We start from the raw sequence: 20,311 nt of genomic DNA, 5'->3' as shown, positions 1-20,311 counted from the left end.
TGGGGCAAGTAAGCCAGTTTCTCTTTTGGATCAGTTTTGATAAATCTCGCCCAGTATCTAATCAGACCTTATCAGTAATGGTATCCCTATCTGCCTGAGACATAACTGCATGCAATCCGACATGTCTATCTGGGTGTGTTATTTTTTCATAGCGTGTTTCTATGCTCATTATGTCAGTTATAGAATTTGTCACTGATGGTGTCTCCAGTTCTGGAAAACTTAAGCAGTCCTTGGATTACATAAACAGCCGTTCATCTGAATAGTTGCCGTGTCATTAGTTTTCCTCTGCGACTGTGACTTTCTCCGGTCATCAGCATCTGATCAGTGGGGGGTCTGACACTCGGGACCCCCACCAATCAGCTGTATGGAAAGGCCCCTGAGCTTCTGTGGGCTCTGCAGCCGCCTTGCTGCTTACCCTAGGCCAGTGACATTGTAACCATCAGTCATTTGCCCTAGGCTCAGTTAATTATTTCCCCCAGAGCTTCTACAGTACTCCCGAGTCCTGTTGTAAGGCCAGGCAAAATATTCGGGCCACATGTAGGGTGTTTATAAAACCAGGAATAGGAGGGCTGACTTTTCACACTGGGCACGACATATGTAGAAAAATTTTAGTTTTCACTTTGCACCATCTGCTGTGCATTAATTTTTTCAAAACCCTTGTGGGATCAAAATGCTCAAAACACCCCTTGGTAAATTCAGAATTCGGAACATTTGGAATTTTTTCCCTGCTTCCAACTACATTTGTATGCCATATTAAATTAGAAAGTACAACTTGTCCTGCAAAAAAGAACCCCCTATACAGCTATATTAATGGAAAAATATAAAAGTTATGGCTCAAAGAAGATAGGGAAGAAAAATGAAACCGCAAAAAACGACAAAACCTTTAGTATCCGAAGGGCTAAAGGAAACCCTACACTACCTTATGTCCCTAATCCACCACTCCTGGCAGCAGTACGCACATGTGCAGTAAAGTGAGGTGTTATTTGCACAGTGGCCAATGCTGATGAGGTTGGTTCAAGATGACGTATCCATGCCTTGTGGATTTTAACGTTGGCCCCTAAGTAAGGTCCCTTTCCTGCATGTAACCAGTCGTGTGTGGTCCCTTGGAATGGCCCATGGCTGCCACTGTACAGCTAATCAGACTTGAGAAAGGACCACCAGAGCCCCAAAATGTGTTGTCTGCCTGAAGCTTTAGCATCTCAATAAATAATTCCCTTAATCAACCTAGTGGCCATTGTCCTGCCTTCTCTCCACTGGAATCTTCCTTACAAAAGAGGCCATGCTTAGGGTTTAGGCACCGTGTCCATTCAGCCTAGCGACTCTACCTTCAAGACTACAAGCAAGTGCTGTGCATTCTTTCATTGGAAAGATGAGAGCTGCACCATGATTGCTGTTTTGTGGTTATTCAGCGGAGGCTACACATTTGTGTCAGAGCTCCATTAGAGGCCTCCGTCGTAGATTCCATCAAAAATGGCAGACATAAGTCTTCTGGAAAAAGAGTGTATGCCCAACCAGAAATGGGTCCATTTGGCGCCATTCTGTGTTATGTGCTGACATTTAAGTTATTTTCGTTGTTCTATAGTGAAGGACAGTGGAAATTGGTAGCATCGGCGTAAACCCAGCGGCAGCAGATTCAGTGTGACTCACATGCAACGTCTATGATATCCACAGAAGTAGCAGGCCAATTCTGGTAAACCTGCTGACCATTGAGCAATGTCTGTGTGTATACCCAGTGTTATTATATGCTGATGAAACATGGAAAATAATGCATTTACCTAAGGGCTCATGAACGCGACCATTGTTGTTTTGTGGTCCGTTTTTTCACGGATCCGTTGTTCCGTATCAGAGTTTTTTTATTTATTTTTATTTTTTCTCTGATTTTAAAGGGGTTCTGCAGTTTATTTAAACTGATGATCTATCCTCCGGATAGATCATCAGCATTTGACCGGCGGAGGTGCGACACCCAGGACCCCTGCCAATCAGCTGTTTCAGAAGGCAGCGGTGCCGGCAGTAGTGCCACGGTCTTCTCACAGTTTACCGCAGGCCCAGTGACATCACGACTAGTATCAATGGCCTGGGTGGGGCCAAGCTCTGCTCACTTGAATGGAGCTTAGCCGCGCCCAGGCCAGTTGATACTAGTCGTGACGTCTCTGGGCCTGCGGTAAACTGTGAGAAGGCCGCGGTGCTGCTGGAGTGCCGCTGCCTTCTCAAACAGCTGATCGGTGGGGGATCCCAGGTGTCGGACCCTAAGGCCCTCTTGCACACGACCGTATGACTTTCAGTATTTTGCGGTCCGCAAAAAACAGATCTGCAAAAAATACAGATGACGTCCGTGTGCACTCCTTTTTTTGCGGAACAGCTGGCCCCTGATAGAACAGTACTATCCTTGTCCATTATGTGGACAATAATAGGACATGTTCTATCTTGAAACGGAAAAAAAGGAAACGGAAGGCATACGGAGTGCCTTCCGTATTTTTTGCGGATCCATTGAAACTAATGGTTCAATATACGGAACGGAAACGGGGAAAAAAAAATGTTCCTGTGCAAGAGGCTTAAATCCTCTTTAAATTCCCAGTGCTGTTGCAGTAGTGCAAATCATTTGATGCTTTTTTTGTTGATCTGGTAGTGTGAACAGGCTTTTGAATATGGACCTCCTCCTCATGTTTATAAGAATGGAGATCACATGACAGGAAGTTTGTATATTACCTACATTGCTTCAGCAGATCAGAAGAGGAAAATGAAATAAGATGTATGGTAGAAAGTGTGCCTATAATTTACATTCAGCACTTCTTTATCTGGTATGCACTCTTGTAAACTCTTCCCCGATAATTGGCCTGTGTAAATGTGCCGCCAATGACGACCAAATGCAAGCATCACTGATGCGGACACCAAAATCAGTGTTTCCGAGTGACCTTAGTTTATGTATTTTGAGGGATTCCTAACCAAGGCCTCATCCTATGTGCAACTAGAGATTTATACCTATTATGTATAGAAATAGTTTTTTTTTATCAGTCTAGTCTATCAATGATGCCTCTGTCTTATAGGCCTTTGTGTTGTCCTATGGGTATATTCACACAGGGTTTTACATGGTGCAGTCACATTGAATGGAGATAAACCCTGAGCAGGCTCCTGCTGCGCCTTTCCCGTGTGCCCGAGTGATAACCGCATTAGAGTGGACGTGTAAAAAATCCTCAGCCACGTGAACTGTAGCATAGCCTATTATTGAAAACAGTGTGCGGCTGTTTCAGAGCAGATTCAGTGCGGTTTTCAGACTGAAATCCATGCCAAAAAACATAGTGTGAATATACCCCAAGCCATCACATAGCTGTTACTTGTTTGCCACAAATCCATGGAAAAAATCCACATTTGCCACAAGCAGATTTTGCAGTGCATTTGTCAAAGACTGGAATCTGCTGTGAAAATCCGCAAAAAATTATGAATTTATGATTACCAGGAAGTACAATGTGTCACCAGAAAACAATCTCAGAAGGGTTTGGATAAATAAGTGTTCCAAAGTTATTACCACATAAAGTGACACGTCAGATTTGCAAAAAATGGCCTGGGCAGGAGGGTGAAAACTTTGCTGCTACTGTGATATACTAGGGGTATATTGGCCACAGGGCTCTGTTTTTTTCCCTTTTTTCTTTTGTTTTGTCTTGGCAGGTATATTGTAGTAAAGTGTAGCTGTGGGTTACACAGTGCAGGTCTTATGGCATGCTGCTAGGCCTGGCTCATATGGCCTATTTAAAATCTGATATTTTTCCTGCTCTCCATAGAGAATGAATGAGAGGCAGTGCATGTCCTCGACCTGCCACTCCATTAGAACGGGACCTCCTTTCTCTGGATCTTAGAGTTCCCAGCGGTTATACCCCACCGAAAGTTCAGTTGTTTTAAAGAGGACCTGTCACCGCCCCTGACATGCCTGTTTTAATAGCTTCATGCCTTCCCCATGTACCGTAATAACAATGCTGGAGCATCTGTTCTTATGGCTCTATGTTGTGCCATTCCTGTGTTATTTCTACTAGAAGTTATGAATGAATTGCTAGCAGTCTGCAGTAGGGATCGACCGATTATCGGTTTTACCGAAATTATCGGCCGATATTCAGGATTTTGACCGTGCATCTATTTTGCAGATATTCCGATCACGTATGGGGAACACAGATCGCGCTGCTGTCAGCGCTCTCCGTGTTCCCTCAGCAGCACAGGGGAGAAGGAAGCAGTGTCTCCCTCCCCCTGTGCGGCTGCTGCCGCCAATGAAGAGACAGATGAGAAGAGGAGGGGAGGGGCTGTGGCCACTGCGCCACCAATGATATTAACTTACTCATTCATTCAAATTGAACAGGAGGCGGGAGCTGGCTGCAGAATCACATAGCCGGCTCCCGACCTCTATGAGCGGTAGCTGTGATCCGCGGTAGTTAACCCCTCAGGTGCCGTGGATCGCAGCTACCGCTCATAGAGGTCGGGAGCCGGCTATGTGATTCTGCAGCCAGCTCCCGCCTCCTGTATGTGAATAAATGAGAGATTTATGTTCATTGGTGATGCAGTGCGCCCCCCATTATTAATCATTGGTGGCGCAGTGCGCCCCCCACCCCCGTATTAAAAACATTGGTGGCGCAGTGCGCCCCCCCACCCCAGTATTAAAAACATTGGTGGCGCAGTGCGCCCCCCCCCCCCCCACCCAAGGAGAGGGAGAGCCCCCCGATGGAGAGGGAGAGGGCCCCCAGAGAGCCCCCCTCAGCCCCGTGCTTACCCTTCCCCGTCTGCGAAGTTCTGAGCAGACGGGGAGGGTTCCCATGGCAACAGGACGCCTGCTCAGGCGTCCTGCTGTCCATGGTGCTGAACAGATCTATGCTAAAAGCACAGATCTGTTCAGTGTAAGTAAAATACAGTACAGAACAATATATATTGTTCTGTACTGTATTATACAGACACCAGACCCACTGGATCTTCAAGAACCAAGTGGGTCTGGGTCACAAAAATGTAAAAAAAAGTGAAAAAAGTTAAGATAAAAAAAAAAACATTTATCACTGAATAAAAATTAAAAAAATAAAATAAACTACACATATTAGGTATCGCCGCGTCCGTAACGACCTGATCTATAAAATGGTCATGTTACTTTCCCCGCACGGTGAACGCCATAAAAATAAAAAAATAAAAACTATGAGAAAATTGAAATTTTGCCCACCTTACTTCCCAAAAAAAGTAATAAAAGTGATCAAAAAAGTCGCATGTACGCCAAAATAGTACCAATCAAACCGTCATCTCATCCCGCAAAAAATGAGACCCTACTCAAGATAATCGCCCAAAAGCTGAAAAAACTATGGCTCTTAGACTATGGAGACACTAAAACATGATTTTTTTTTTTTCAAAAATGAACTCATTCTGTAAAACTTACATAAATAAAAAAAAAGTATACATATTAGGTATCGCCGCGTCCGTATCGACCGGCTCTATAAAAATATCACATGACCTAACCCCTCAGATGACCACCGTAAAAAAATAAAAATAAAAACAGTGTAAAAAAAGCCATTTTTTGCCATCTTACGTCACAAAAAGTGTAATAGCAAGCGATCAAAAAATCATATGCACCCCAAAATAGTGCCAATCAAACCGTCATCTCATCCCGCAAAAAATGAGACCCTACTCAAGATAATCGCCCAAAAACTGAAAAAACTATGGCTCTTAGAATATGGAGACACTAAAACATTTTTTTGGTTTTAAAAATGAAGTTATTGTATAAAACTTACATAAATAAAAAAAAATGTATACATATTAGGTATCGCCGCGTCCGCGACAACCTGCTCTATAAAAATACCACATAATCTAACCTGTCAGATGAATGTTGTAAATAACAAAAAAAAAAAACGTGCCAAAAAAGCTATTTCTTGTTACCTTGCTGCACAAAAAGTGTAATATAGAGCAACCAAAAATCATATGTACCCTAAACTAGTACCAACAAAACTGCCACCCTATCCCGTAGTTTCTAAAATGGGGTCACTTTTTTGGAGTTTCTACTCTAGGGGTGCATCAGGGGGGCTTCAAATGGGACATGGTGTCAAAAAAAACAGTCCAGCAAAACCTGCCTTCCAAAAACCGTATGGAATTCCTTTCCTTCTGCGCCCTGCCGTGTGCCCATACAGCGGTTTACGACCACATATGGGGTGTTTCTGTAAACTACAGAATTAGGGCCATAAATATTGAGTTTTGTTTGGCTGTTAACCCTTGCTTTGTAACTGGAAAAAAAATATTAAAATGGAAAATCTGCCAAAAATGTGAAATTTTGAAATTGTGTCTCTATTTTCCATTAAATCTTGTGCAACACCTAAAGGGTTAACAAAGTTTGTAAAATCAGTTTTGAATAGCTTGAGGGGTGTAGTTTCTTAGATGGGGTCACTTTTATGGAGTTTCTACTCTAGGGGTGCATCAGGGGGGCTTCAAATGGGACATGGTGTCAAAAAACCAGTCCAGCAAAATCTGGCTTCCAAAAACCAAACCGCGCACCTTTCACTCTACGCCCTACTGTGTGCCCGTACAGTAGTTTACGGCCACATATGGGGTGTTTCTGTAAACGGCAGAGTCAGGGCAATAAAGATACAATCTTGTTTGGCTGTTAACCCTTGCTTTGTTAGTGGAAAAAATGGGTTAAAATTGAAAATTAGGCAAAAAAATGAAATTCTCAAATTTCATCCCCATTTGCCAATAACTCTTGTGCAACACCTAAAGGGTTAACGACGTATGTAAAATCAGTTTTGAATACCTTGAGGGGTGTAGTTTCTTAGATGGGGTCACTTTTAGGGAGTTTCTCCTCTTGGGGTGCATCAGGGGGCTTCAAATGGGACATGGTGTCAAAAAACCAGTCCATAAAAATCAGCCTTCCAAAAACCATATGGTGCACCTTTCACTCTACGCCCCGCTGTGTGGCCGTACAGTAGTTTACGGCCACATATGGGGTGTTTCTGTAAACGGCAGAGTCAGGGCAATAAAGATACAATCTTGTTTGGCTGTTAACCCTTGCTTTGTTAGTGGAAAAAATGGGTTAAAATTGAAAATTAGGCAAAAAAATGAAATTCTCAAATTTCATCCCCATTTGCCAATAACTCTTGTGCAACACCTAAAGGGTTAACGACGTATGTAAAATCAGTTTTGAATACCTTGAGGGGTGTAGTTTCTTAGATGGGGTCACTTTTAGGGAGTTTCTCCTCTTGGGGTGCATCAGGGGGCTTCAAATGGGACATGGTGTCAAAAAACCAGTCCATAAAAATCAGCCTTCCAAAAACCATATGGTGCACCTTTCACTCTACGCCCCGCTGTGTGGCCGTACAGTAGTTTACGGCCACATATTGGGTGTTTCTGTAAACGGCAGAGTCAGGGCAATAAAGATACAGTCTTGTTTGGCTGTTAACCCTTGGTTTGTTAGTGGAAAAAATGGGTTAAAATGAAAAATTTGACAAAAATATGAAATTCTCAAATTTCCTCCCCATTTGCCAATAACTCTTGTGCAACACCTAAAGGGTTAACAATGTATGCAAAATCAGTTTTGAATACCTTGAGGGGTGTAGTTTCTTAGATGGGGTCATTTTTGGGTGGTTTCTATTATGTAAGCCTCGCAAAGTGACTTCAGACCTGAACTGGTCGCTAAAAATTGAGTTTTTGTAAATTTCTGAAAAATTTCAAGATTTGCTTCTAAACTTCTAAGCCTTATAACATCCCCAAAAAATAAAATATCATTCCCAAAACAATTCAAGCATGAAGTAGACATATGGGGAATGTAAAGTCATCACAATTTTTGGGGGTATTACTATGTATTACAGAGGTAGAGAAACTGAAAATTTGAAATTTGCTAATTTTTCAAAATTTACGGTAAAAATTGTATTTTTTTATGCAAAAAAATTAACTTTTTTGACCCAATTTTAGCAGTGTCATGAAGTACAATATGTGACGAAAAAACATTCTCAGAACGGCCTGGGTAAGTCAAAGCGTTTTAAAGTTATGAGCACTTAAAGTGACACTGGTCAGATTTGCAAAAAATGGCCTGGTCCTTAAGGTGAAAATGAGCCTGGTCCTTAAGGTGAAAATGAGCCCGGTCCTTAAGGGGTTAAAGCAGGCATGTCAGGAGTGGTGAAAGGTCCTCTTTAAATCCTAAAGTACTAGTTTGGCATTAAGGCTACAGAAATTTTTCTTTAAGTAGTGACATTCAGACTTTTTTTTCAATTGTTATGAGGCCTTGTTATTTGCGGGGTGAATTGTATATATTAGTTGAGTAAGTAGGGGATTAAATTTCAAGAGCTTTAATTTATTCATCTTTCTGTCAATGTGCAAATTTTTAAATAACGTTTTGAGGTACATGGGCCTTACTGATTAACATTTATTAATTCTGGTGGGTAATGAGGAGAAGCATTTCCGTCCGTCCCACTAGGCGGTGTAATTATCCTCTTCAGTATACGGGTTGTGACAAACATGGTGATACTATATATGTGTGCATGTTGTGTGTTTTCTTTACCACTTTTAAAAAATAAACTTTTTGTGGGAATTTTTTTAAAGTAAACTTTATTAACGTTATTCCTTTCTTCAGTCTCACTAGGGGATTTCGCAGTGAGATAGTTTGATCGAATTATTTTTTATTTTTTTATTTTTATAAATTATAATGCATTGGACTAACCTTGTATACCAGTGCATTATAGCCTATCACGTGACAGTCACAGACTTAAGGCCTCTTGCGCACAAAGGTATTTTATTTCCATTTCCGTTCCGTTTTTGCTGTTTTGGTTTGAGGACAGTATACGGAACCATTCATTTCAATGGGTCCGCAAAAAAAACCCGGAAGGTACTCCTTGTGTATTCCATTTCCGTTCCGCAAAAAGATAGAACATGTCCTATTATTGTCCGCATTACGGACAAGGATAGCACTGTTCTATCAGGGGCCAGCTGTTCCATTCCCCAAAATACAGAATGCACACGGATGTCATCCGTATTTTTTGTGGAACTGTTTTTTGCAAGAGGCCTAAGACATACAGTTGTGGCTGGTCTATGGGCCTATGGTCTATTGTTAGATAAAATAAGAATGAAAATTTATTGAAATGGGGATTAATCAGTACATTTGATTATTCGCCTGGCCTTGCATCCTGCAGTGTTTGAAAGCTGGGCTGCATTCATTGTAGAAAGCATTACCCGTATTGTGTACTTAGGTACTGAAACTATGCAATTGTAGATGGTGACGCTGTTAATACTTTTTTTTTCTGTCTGTGCCTTAAAGGGAACCTTTCACCTGGATTTTGGGTATAGAGCTGAGGACATGGACTGCTAGATCGCCGCTAGCACATCCGCAATATCCAGTCCCCATAGCTCTGTGTGCTTTTATTGTGTCAAAAAAATGATTTTATAGATATGTAAATGAACCTTAGATGATTCCAGCGTTCTGACTCTGAGCCCAGCCACACCCACTGTGAAGGAGCCCAGCACCGTCCCACATACTCCGAATCTCCTCCTTGCTCCCCGACATCACAAAGCTAGAGTGCCGTAATCTCGTGATGCGCGAGCTGGCGCATGCGCAGTGTCGGCATAGTGTTCCTTCCCTGTGCTGGCATCAGCCTCGGGGAACGAACTGCGCATGCTCTAGCTTTGTGACGCCTGGGAGCAAGGAGGAGATTTGGAGGATGCGCGGCAGTGCTGGGCTCAGTCAGAACGCTGGACTCATCTCTCAAGCATGGAGGAGACAGGAATCATCTAAGGATCATTTACATATCTATAAAATCATTTTTTGGACACAATAAAAGCACACAGAGCTATGGGGACTGGATATTGCGGATGTGCTAGCGGCGATCTAGCAGCCCATGTCCTCAGCTCTATACCCAAAATCCAGGTAAAAGGTTCCCTTTAAACTGGCAGTGGTGTATGAAGTCATTACATAAAAATATACTTGTGCTTCACAGAAGGCCTTTAAAGGGGTTGTGTCACTTCAGCAAATGGCATTTATCATGTAGAAAAAGTTAATACAAAGCACTTATTAATGTATTGTGATTATCCATATTGCTTCCTTTGCTGGCTGGATTCATTTTTCCATCACATTATACACTGGTCGTATCCAGGGGTTACGACCACCTTGCACTCTTGTGGTTCTAGCCACCAGAGAGGCTGGCACTTTTTCCTATAGTGGCCATGGCCATGGAAACGAGCAGTGTATAATGTGATGGAAAAATGAATCAAGCCAGCAAAGGAGGCAATATGGACAATCACAATACATTAGTGAGTGCCTTGTATTAAAGTGGTTATCCAAAACCTATAAGCCCAATCCCCCCACCCCCATATGCCTGGGCCCCTCACACAGATTGTACTTGCCTTGCTCCCCAGCACCCGTGTTCCTTCTGATGCCGGCACGGGGCCGCTGCATCTCCCCGTCGCACGGGTGAAAACATCCACGGTGGGGGGGGGGGGGGGGGACCAATAGCAGGCCGCGGTGGGGACGAGCCTTCCTAGCATTGCTGATGACAGTATTAGACAATGACACAAAGTGAAAGTATCAGTCACACAGCTAGAAAAACAGTTAACCCTTCGTCGTGACAGAATGGCTCAATATTTTTGATAAAGGCCAAATAAAAAAATGACTTTTAGCCAAAAATCTGTAAAATGCAATCATAAAAAAATTGCCTCAGAAGGTGTACATAGTCTTTAAATGTTTTGTAAAAATACCAAATCACAAAAAGTAGAATTTTTGCTCCCAAGAACACGTACAATGACTCCATATACAGATCTTGCATTATATATATAATTTTTTATTATGACATTGTACAATTTCTTTACATGCGCTTCCTTTTGTCTTTGAGTTCAGAAGATCAAAGATAAGGCGTCACCTGAGCTGTCAGCTGACGGAACTCAGGAGGGACAGTACTGAGGGCTGATTTTAACAGCATGTATCACAAAAACTGCTGAAAAATATATATTTTTTGCCCCAAATGAGTAAAATACAATAATAAAACAAACTGCCCCAAAGGAGTCCAAAGCTTTTAAAAAAGATATAGTAAAATAAAGATATATTTATATTTAAGTATTTTTGAGAGGGGGGGGGTCAAGAAATCCACATTTGTATTACATCATATGCCAAGTGGTATAAATAATATTAAACTTTATTCAACATGTTACAATAGCCTCAATAATTAATGCTTTATGGTTTCATGATTTTACAGAGGGTTTTTTATTTAAAGTGTAAGGTATGGTGTAGGGGCAGTGGTACTGACCATTTTTATAATATACTTTAATTAGTGAAATCATACATTTCTATTAGAAAATAGCTCTAAAGTGGCCCATTTTGAGCCTAGCAACGCTCCTCTGTCTTCTGTTTACATAACTGTGGAGACTTGCTCAACACTGACTGTTAGGGTACTTTCATACTTGAGTTTTTCTTTTCCAGCAAAGAATTCCATCACAGGGGCTCAATACCGGAAAAGAACTGATCAGTTATATCCCCATGCATTCTGAATGGAGAGTAATCCGTTCAGGATGTCTTCAGTTCAGTCTTTTTGACTTTTCAGGACGGAGACAATACCGCAGCATGCTACAGTTTTATCTCCGGCCAAAATTCCGGCATTTTTACCCATTGACATGCATTAATGCCAGATCCTGCTCCGAGTGTTCCGGCAAAACGGATCCGGCATTGCGGTCTGCACATGCTCAGACCGCAAAAAAGTGCCTGCCGGAATCCTCTGCCGCACATTTGAAAGTAGCCTTATTTAGAGCTATTTTTCTAATAGAAATGTATGATTTCAGTAATTAAAGTATATTACAAAAATGGTCAGTATCACTGCCTCTATACATTACACAAATAAAAAGACAGTTACACTTAGTTTTTTTTTTACACTGTATACTTTTACACTGATTTAAAAAAGGATTTACAGTGAATCAAATTTAAAAGTACCTAGATACTCCTTTTTTTGTTTGGTAGGTCGGAAAGGCTGGGTTCACATCATGTTTTTCCCATCCGTTTAACGTATACGTTAAATGGATGCCTCAGACTGATGCTAGACAATGGCATCTGTTTACCATGGAGTCCCATTGTATTAAAAAAATATATATTAGGCTGCATTATCCAGATTTTTCTTTTTCTTTGCTGCCTAGTTTTATATTTCAGTGCGCTATTGTCTGTAACTGCACAAATATGTAAAAGGAGTGTTTACTTTTTAGTTTTCTTTTGCAAAGCAAATGAATGGAGCTTTACAAAACTCAGTTCACATTCTATGGAAAAAATATCCATGCAGATTTGAGGGCATGCTGGAGACTCAAATACATGGCCTACTTGCTATTGGTATTGGATGGTTTAGCAAAAGTGTGAACATGGCCTAAAGATGTCACTTTTTCAGTGTATGGAAGGTTATTGTACCTGATTGGAGGAATTCCCTCAGATTGTCTTACCACATACTCCACGTTACCAGAGAGAGTCTTTACATTGTTTCCGTGTAGTTTGGGATTTTAAGTGCTGATATCAAAGTGTATGCATATTTTCACTTTTTAATAATGAGTGCCATGTCATATTTTGTTTGCAGCTACTTGGAAAAATATGAGAAAGTACATCATTTTGGTGAAGATGATGATGAAGTCCAGCCGGGCAATCTCAAACCTCAGCTCCCTATTGGTGCAATACCATGCACGTACAACTACCAGCAGCACGTTGTTCCAGGTACGCAGATTTCTCAGACCATTTTGTATATGAAATGAGAATACTGATGAGTGGATACACTCCATTATCCTACAGAAATGACTATGGTCATAGAGGGGTACTGGGAGATGATAAATAAGATTCTGATAAGGTACTTGTTCATGGATCCTCCTGACAGCGGGATGAGGGCAAAAAAAAGGAATAGCTTCTCACATCCATGTGTATGCTTATTCTGGGCATGCTGAGATACTACTGCTGAATTACTGGTGGTGTGCCTTGTGTCTGCAACAGAGATGATACTACATTACAATCATTATTAAAGGGCATCTGTCAGCAGATTTGTACCTGTGACACTGGCTGACCTGTTACATGTGCTCCTGGCAGCTGAAGGCATCCGTGTTGGTCCCATGTTCATATGTGCCTGCATTGCTGAGAAAAAGTATGTTTTATTATATGCAAATTAGCCTCTGGGAGCAATGGGGGTGTTGCCTTTACATCTAGAGGCTTCGCTCTCTGCAACTGCCGCGCCCTCTGCACTTTGACAGGACCAGGCAGTGAAAATGTCATCACACTTGGCCCTGATTTCTCCTAAAGTCAATCAAAGTGGAGAGGGTGCAGCAGTTGCGGTGAGCGACTCTAGGTGTAACGGCAACGCCCCCGTTACTCCTAGAGGCTCATTTGCATATATTAAAACCGCATTTTTCTCAGCAATGTGGACACATAGGACCAACACGGATGTCTTCAGCTGCCAAGTACTCATGTAACAGGTCAGCCAGTGACATAGGTACAAATCTGCCCGACAGATGTCCTTTAAATGCTGAGCATGTATTCACTAGTAGTAAAAATGTAATGGAACAAACCATTATCTTTTACATGTCAGACATTAACTATATGGATAGCTGCTACAGTCGCAATGATTTTTACATGAAATATTATTGGCCAGTACCATTACAGATGTTCCCATTTTAGCCATTCTTGGCTGACTGGAATACCCATTCTATGAGTCAGCCAGTTTTAAAGGGGTTTTCCGGGATTTTTATATTGATTGCCTTCGGATAAACAATGAAGGGAAGGCTTCTCTTCAACCAGCTGATCGGTGGAGGTGTTAGACCCCTGCCAATTTGATATTGATGACCTATCCCGAGGAAGGGTCATCAATATTAAAATCCCAGAAAAGCCCTTTAAGGTAACAGCTAAGGCAGCGGTGTTATTTACTAAGCTCCCAAATGAGTGACTAGGAGCTACAGAACAGTGATGGCCTGTTTGCCCGCAAACACATGCCATCTTTATTCACATGTCCGGCGATGCACAGTTAAGGCCTTGCCTGTGCTGCGAGCCGGTCTGAAACAAATGCGGTCAGCGGGAGCAGGCAGTTCCGAGAACAGCCGCCGGGGGCCTTCATTGGGCTGTTCCTGTAACTGCCTGCTTCCGGTGACCGCATTTGTTTCAGACCGGCTCGCGGCACAGGTAAGGACTTACCTGTGCATCGCCGGACTTGTGAATAAAGATGGCAGCCCGCATGTGTTCGCGGGCGAACTGGCCATCACTGCTACAGAAACAGAATAGCACAGCAAGCTATGCAGTGTCCATGACTCAGGAGCTACTAAACACTAAGTTAGAGAATTCTCAAAAATAGAAAAAGGTATCCTAGATTAATCTCCTCCTTTCCATGAGCTCAGCCGATTCCATGCTCAATGGTTGCTGGCTGTGTAATACAGCTTACACCCGGCCGCAGTGACTGGATGGGAGATAACTCTGATCCTGGTCAATTAACCCCTCATGAACTGTGGTCAATAGCGACTGCAGCAGATGTCTTCCGAATGAAGCCACTGCAGCGAAATCCTGGGCTTCCGATTAATTACTTAAGACTGCTTTACTGGTATCGCCGTGTCTGAAAATGTCCAGACTATTTAAAATATAAAAATATCAGTGCTGTAACAGAAAAAAAGTAAAATGACCAATTTTATGTTTTTTGATCAGCTTGAATAAAAAGTGATTGAAGGATCAGATGTACTCTCTGAAGCATTGTATTAAAACAGCAGTCAGTGTGATGTGTGTTCAAGTCCCCTGGTGGTACGAATATAAGAAATAAATGAAAAATAAGAAGAAAAAATTCTAATTTTCCCCATTAAAAACACTTTGTGTCAAGAAATAAAAAGATGAAGTATACATAATTGGTATCACTGCACCCAAACTATAACATTATAATTTTTTTATTCACATGGTGAATACTGTAAAAAAAAAAAGAAATCAAAGGTATATCCAAGGTTAAACGATATTTATACAGCAAGATTACCGGCACCAAAATGGCAGAATTTATGATTTTTTTTCAATCCCCCTGCCATGTCCTTCCTCCTACTGTATACAATCTGTGTCACTGTAAGGCACTTGGCTGCAGCAGGAGCCCTCCTCCGTCTCTGCATTAGGTCATAAAGATTGTTAAACCCCACCCCTAGGCTAAGTTCCGAATCAAAGCCAGAGAGAAGGAACGCCCAGGGAGAAACAGGGCAGGCTCCTCCCTGGCGAACCGATAGTAGCAATTACCATACAGCGCGGGAGAAGGTAATGGGGCAACAGCGGGCGAACGGAGCGGCGCCCAGGGATAATAAGTGCAGTGAGATTCCTGGGCGCGGCTCTACATGTCCAGATTGTAAGATTACTATGTTCGGACCCATGAAAGGTCCTCTTTAAAAAAAAAAAAAAAAAAAAAAGCTTCTGGTCAGCTGTATAACACATCCAGCATCTGCCATGTATATAGAGCATATGCTATACATCATACTTGCCTAGTGTGCATATGACATGCGTATCTGTCATAGGGATTGCATTCAGGGGTACAGGTGGCATACAGAGATGTCTGTCAACCAAAGGTTACAAATCTGTAAATAAAACTTGTAGGGTTGTTTCGATACCGGTTCGATACTATTAAAAAGTATTGCGATACCACGCAAAAAAATAAAACGCCAAAAAAAGCCACGTGCATTCTGCATTTTATGGAACATCCGGCCCATAATAAAACAGTCCGATCCTATTTTTTGGGGGGACAAGGTGACAAAAATGGCGAATCGCACAGTTTTTTTTAAATTCAGACCTGCGGTTTGTGGCTTTTTTATGGTGCGGGCGGCGGTGCCATCGGGTCCCCATGGGGCTGTAGGGGGGACCCGATGGCATGGAAGGCAGCGCAATGCCTTCCTTTGGCATCTGCGCTGCCTTCCGGTGACGTGCCTGTGAGATCTAGCCCCCTGGATCTCACAGGCCGGAAGCTGTATGAGTAATACACACAGTATTACTCATACAGCCAATGCATTCCAATACAGAAGTATTGGAATGCATTGTAAAGGATTAGACCCCCAAAAGTTGAAGTCCCAAAGTGGGAGAAAAAATTAAGTGAAAGAAAAATTGAAAAAATTTCCCTGCCCCCCCCCTCCCCCCAATTAAGTTTCAAGTAAAAATAAACAAAAACGTCATTTTCCCCAAATAAAGTAAAAAACTATTGGTAAAAAATTAGACCTATTAGGTATCGCCACATGCGTATCGGCCGGCTCTATAAACATATCACATGACCTAACCCCTCAGATGAACACCGTAAAAAATAAAAACTGCTAAATAAACCATTTTTTTGTCACCTTACATCACAAAAAGTAAAACCGCAAGCGATCAAAAAGGTGTAGGCCCACCAAAATGGTACCAATCTAACCATCACCTCATCCCGCAAAAAATGAGCCCCCACCTGAGACAATCGCCCAAAAAAAAAAAAAAACTATGGCTCAGAATATGGAGACACTAAAACATCATTTTTTTTGTTTTAAAAAAGCTGTTATTGTGTAAAACTTACATAAATAAAAAAAAGTATACATATTAGGTATTGCCGTGACATTTTTTGTCACCTTACATCACAAAAAGTGTAATAGCAAGCGATCAAAAAGTCATATGCACCCCAAAATAGTGCCAATCAAACTGTCATCTCATCCCGCAAAAAATTAGACCCTAGCTAAGATCGCCCACAAACTGAAAAAACTATGGCTCTCAGACTATGGAGACACTAAAACAGGATTTTTTGTTTCAAAAATGAAATTGTGTAAAACTTACATAAATTAAAGAATTGTATACATATTGGGTATCGCCGCGTCCGTGACAACCTGCTCCATAAAAATACCACATGATATAACCTGTCAGATGAATGTTGTAACTAACAAAAAAAAACTGACAAAACAGCTATTTCTTGTTACCTTGCATCACAAAAAGTGTAATATAGAGCAACCAAAAATCATATGTACCCTAAACTAGTACAAAACTTCCACCCTATCCCGTAATTTCTAAAATGGGGTCACTTTTTTTGGGAGTTTCTACTCTAGGGGTGCATCAGGGGGGCTTCAAATGGGACATGGTGTCAAAAAACCAGTCCAGCAAAATCTGCCTTCCAAAAACCGTATGGCATTCCTTTCATTCTGCGCCCTGCCGTGTGCCCATACAGCAGTTTACGACCACATATGGGGTGTTTCTGTAAACTACAGAATCAGGGCCATAAATATTGAGTTTTGTTTGGCTGTTAACCCTTGCTTTGTAACTGGAAAAAAAATATTAAAATGGAAAATCTGCCAAAAAAGTGAAATTGTATCTCTATTTTCCATTAATTCTTGTGGAACACCTAAAGGGGTTAACAACGTTTGTAAAATCAGTTTTTAATACCTTGAGGGGTGTAGTTTCTGGAATGGGGTCATTTTTGGGTGGTTTCTATTATGTAAGCCTCACAAAGTGACTTCAGACCTGAACTGGAAGATTTCTGAGAAATTTCAAGATTTACTTGTAAACTTCTAAGGCTACTTTCACACTAGCGTTCGGAGCGGATCCGTCTGATGTTTCATCAGACGGATCCGCTCCGATAATGCAGACGTTTGCATCCGTTCAGAACGGATCCGTCTGCATTATAACTTAGAAAATTTTCTAAGTCAGAAAGTAGCCAGAGCGGATCCGTTCAGACTTTACATTGAAAGTCAATGGGGAACGGATCCGCTTGAAGATTGAGCCATATAGTGTCATCTTCAAGCGGATCCGTCCCCATTGACTTCCATTATAAGTCTGGACAGATCCGCTCGCCTCCGCACGGCCAGGCGGACACCCGAACGCTGCAAGCAGCGTTCAGGTGTCCGCTCACTGAGCGGAGCGGAGGCTGAGCGCTGGCAGGCGGATGCATTCTCAGTGGATCCGCATCCACTGAGAATGCATTAGGGTCAGACGGATGCGTTCGGGGCCGCTCGTGAGCCCCTTCAAACGGAGCTCACGAGCGGACACCCGAACGCTCGTGTGAAAGTAGCCTAAGCCTTGTAACGTCCCCCAAAAATAAAATGTCATTCCCAAAATGATCGAAACATAAAGTAGACATATGGGGAATGTAAAGTAATAACTATTTTTGTAGGTATTACTATGTATTATAGAAGTAAAGAAATTGAAACTTAAAAATTTGCTAATTTTTCCAAATTTTTGGCAAATTTTGTATTTTTTATAAATAAAAATGATTATTTATTTTTTTTACTCCATTCTACCCGTGTCATGAAGTACAATATGTGACGAAAAAACAATCTCAGAATGGCCTGGACAAGTCAAAGCGTTTTAAAGTTATCACCACTTAAAGTGACACTGGTCAGATTTGCAAAAAAATGGCCTGGTCCTTAAAGGGGTTCTGCACTTTCATTTAACTGATGATCTATCCTCTGGATAGATCATCAGCTTCTGATCGGCGGGGGTCCGACACCCGGGACCCCCGCCGATCAGCTGTTTAAGAAGGCAGCGGCGCTCCGGCAGCGCCGCGGCCTTCTCACTGTTTACCGCCGGGCCGTCGGCCCACTGACATCATGACTAGTATCAACTAGCGTGGGCGCGGCTAAGCTCCATTCAAGTGAACAGAGCTTAGCCACGCCCACGCTAGTTGATACTAGTCATGTCAGTGGGCCGACGGCCCGGCGGTAAACAGTGAGAAGACCGCGGCGCTGCTGGAGCACCGCTGCCTTCTCAAAAAGCTGATCGGCGGGGATCCCGGGTGTCGGACCCCCGCCGATCAGAAGCTGATCTATCCAGAGGATAGATCATCAGTTAAATGAAAGTGCAGAACCCCTTTAAGGTGAAATAAGGCTGTGTCCTTAAGGAGTTAAAGTGCTCTCTCCCTAAGGAGAGTTAGTTTTCCCCCTTGATCTGCAAAAATAGAAATGGTGCTATTAATCTCATCCTCTATCATTAATAGATACATTTAATTAATAAAAGGGCCCAGCACTGAACCTTGGCGTACCCCACTTATAACCCGGGACCATTCTGAATAGGAATCATTGACCACAACTCTCTGGACACGGTCCTTCAGCCAGTTTTCAATCCAATTACAAACTATACTTTCCAAGCCTATAGACCTTACTTTACCTATTAAACATCTATGAGGGACAGTATCAAAAGCCTTTGCAAAATCCAGAAACACTACATCCACAGCCGCCCCTCTGTCCAGGATAGTACTCACCTCCTGATAAAAACAAATCAGGTTAGTCTGACAACTTCTGTCCTTGGTAAACCAATGCTGGTTATCACTTACCGTATTTTTCGCCCTATAAGACGCACCTAGGTTTTTGGGGAGGAAAATAAGAAAAAAAAATTTTTTAACCAAAAGGTGTGCTTTTGGTGGGTTTGGAACTAATGGTGGTCTGTGGATGACGGACACTGTTATGGGGGGGATCTGTGGATGACGGACACTGTTATGGGGGGGATCTGTGGATGACGGACACTGTTATGGGGGGGGATCTGTGGATGACGGATACTGTTATGGGGGGGATCTGTGGATGACGGACACTGTTAAGGGGGGATCTGTGGATGACGGACACTGTTATGGGGGGATCTGTGGATGACGGATACTGTTATGGGGGGGATCTGTGGATGACGGATACTGTTATGGGGGGGATCTGTGGATGACTGACACATGGAGGATCTGTGGATGACGGACACTTATGGGGGGATCTGTGGCTGGCTCTGTTACAGGGGGGGGGGGGGGGGGGGAAGATCTATGGATGGCACTGTTATATTTGTGCCATCCACAGACCCCCCACCCCATAATAGTGCCATCCACAGACCCCCCCTCAGCCCATAACAGTGCCATCCACAGACCCCCCTCAGCCCATAACAAAGCCATGCACAGACCCCCACCCCTTAACTGTGCCATCCACAGATTCCGTGTGCCCCCGCCCCCCCAGTATGCAAATATAAAATGTATTATTGAATTAAAAGTTATTAAACATGCCCCCCTCACTCCTAATAGTACCGTATATCCTAATTGCTTCTGTATAATGCCGGCAGGCAGGCCGGGCGGCGCGTCACTCACTGACGTCACTTGCTTGCGCCGCCTGCTTCATTCATAAAGGAGGCGGCGCAGGCACGTGACATCAGTGAGTTACGCTGCCGCCCGCCCCGCCTGCCTGCCGGCATTATACAGAAGCAATTAGGATATACGGTACTATTAGGAGTGAGGGGGGGCATGTTTAATAACTTTTAATTCAATAATACATTTTATATTAGAATACTGGAGCGGTGGGGCGTGGCTATAGTACAGTTACCGCACCGCCCTGCCGCTATTGCCGGCCCCCAGCTCCTCCTCCCAGTCCCTCCCCCGGCCCCCGCTCCGTACATCGCATCCAG

General features: G+C 42.7%; 1 protein-coding gene across 2 annotated transcripts in view; it reads left to right on the top strand.

Moving 5' to 3' along the window:
* ARID2 (AT-rich interaction domain 2) overlaps positions 1-20,311 on the top strand; it is a 97,573-nt gene that overhangs the window by 20,575 nt on the left and 56,687 nt on the right. For both annotated transcript variants that reach the window (XM_040410629.1, XM_040410621.1), the window contains exon 4: positions 12,534-12,667. In XM_040410629.1, coding sequence (XP_040266563.1) covers positions 12,534-12,667 — 134 coding nt within the window. The remainder of the gene's footprint in view (positions 1-12,533; positions 12,668-20,311) is intronic.

Source organism: Bufo bufo, chromosome 1, assembly GCF_905171765.1.
Source record: "Bufo bufo chromosome 1, aBufBuf1.1, whole genome shotgun sequence".
Lineage (NCBI taxonomy): Eukaryota > Metazoa > Chordata > Amphibia > Anura > Bufonidae > Bufo > Bufo bufo.
This window is presented reverse-complemented; position numbering and strand designations above follow the sequence as displayed.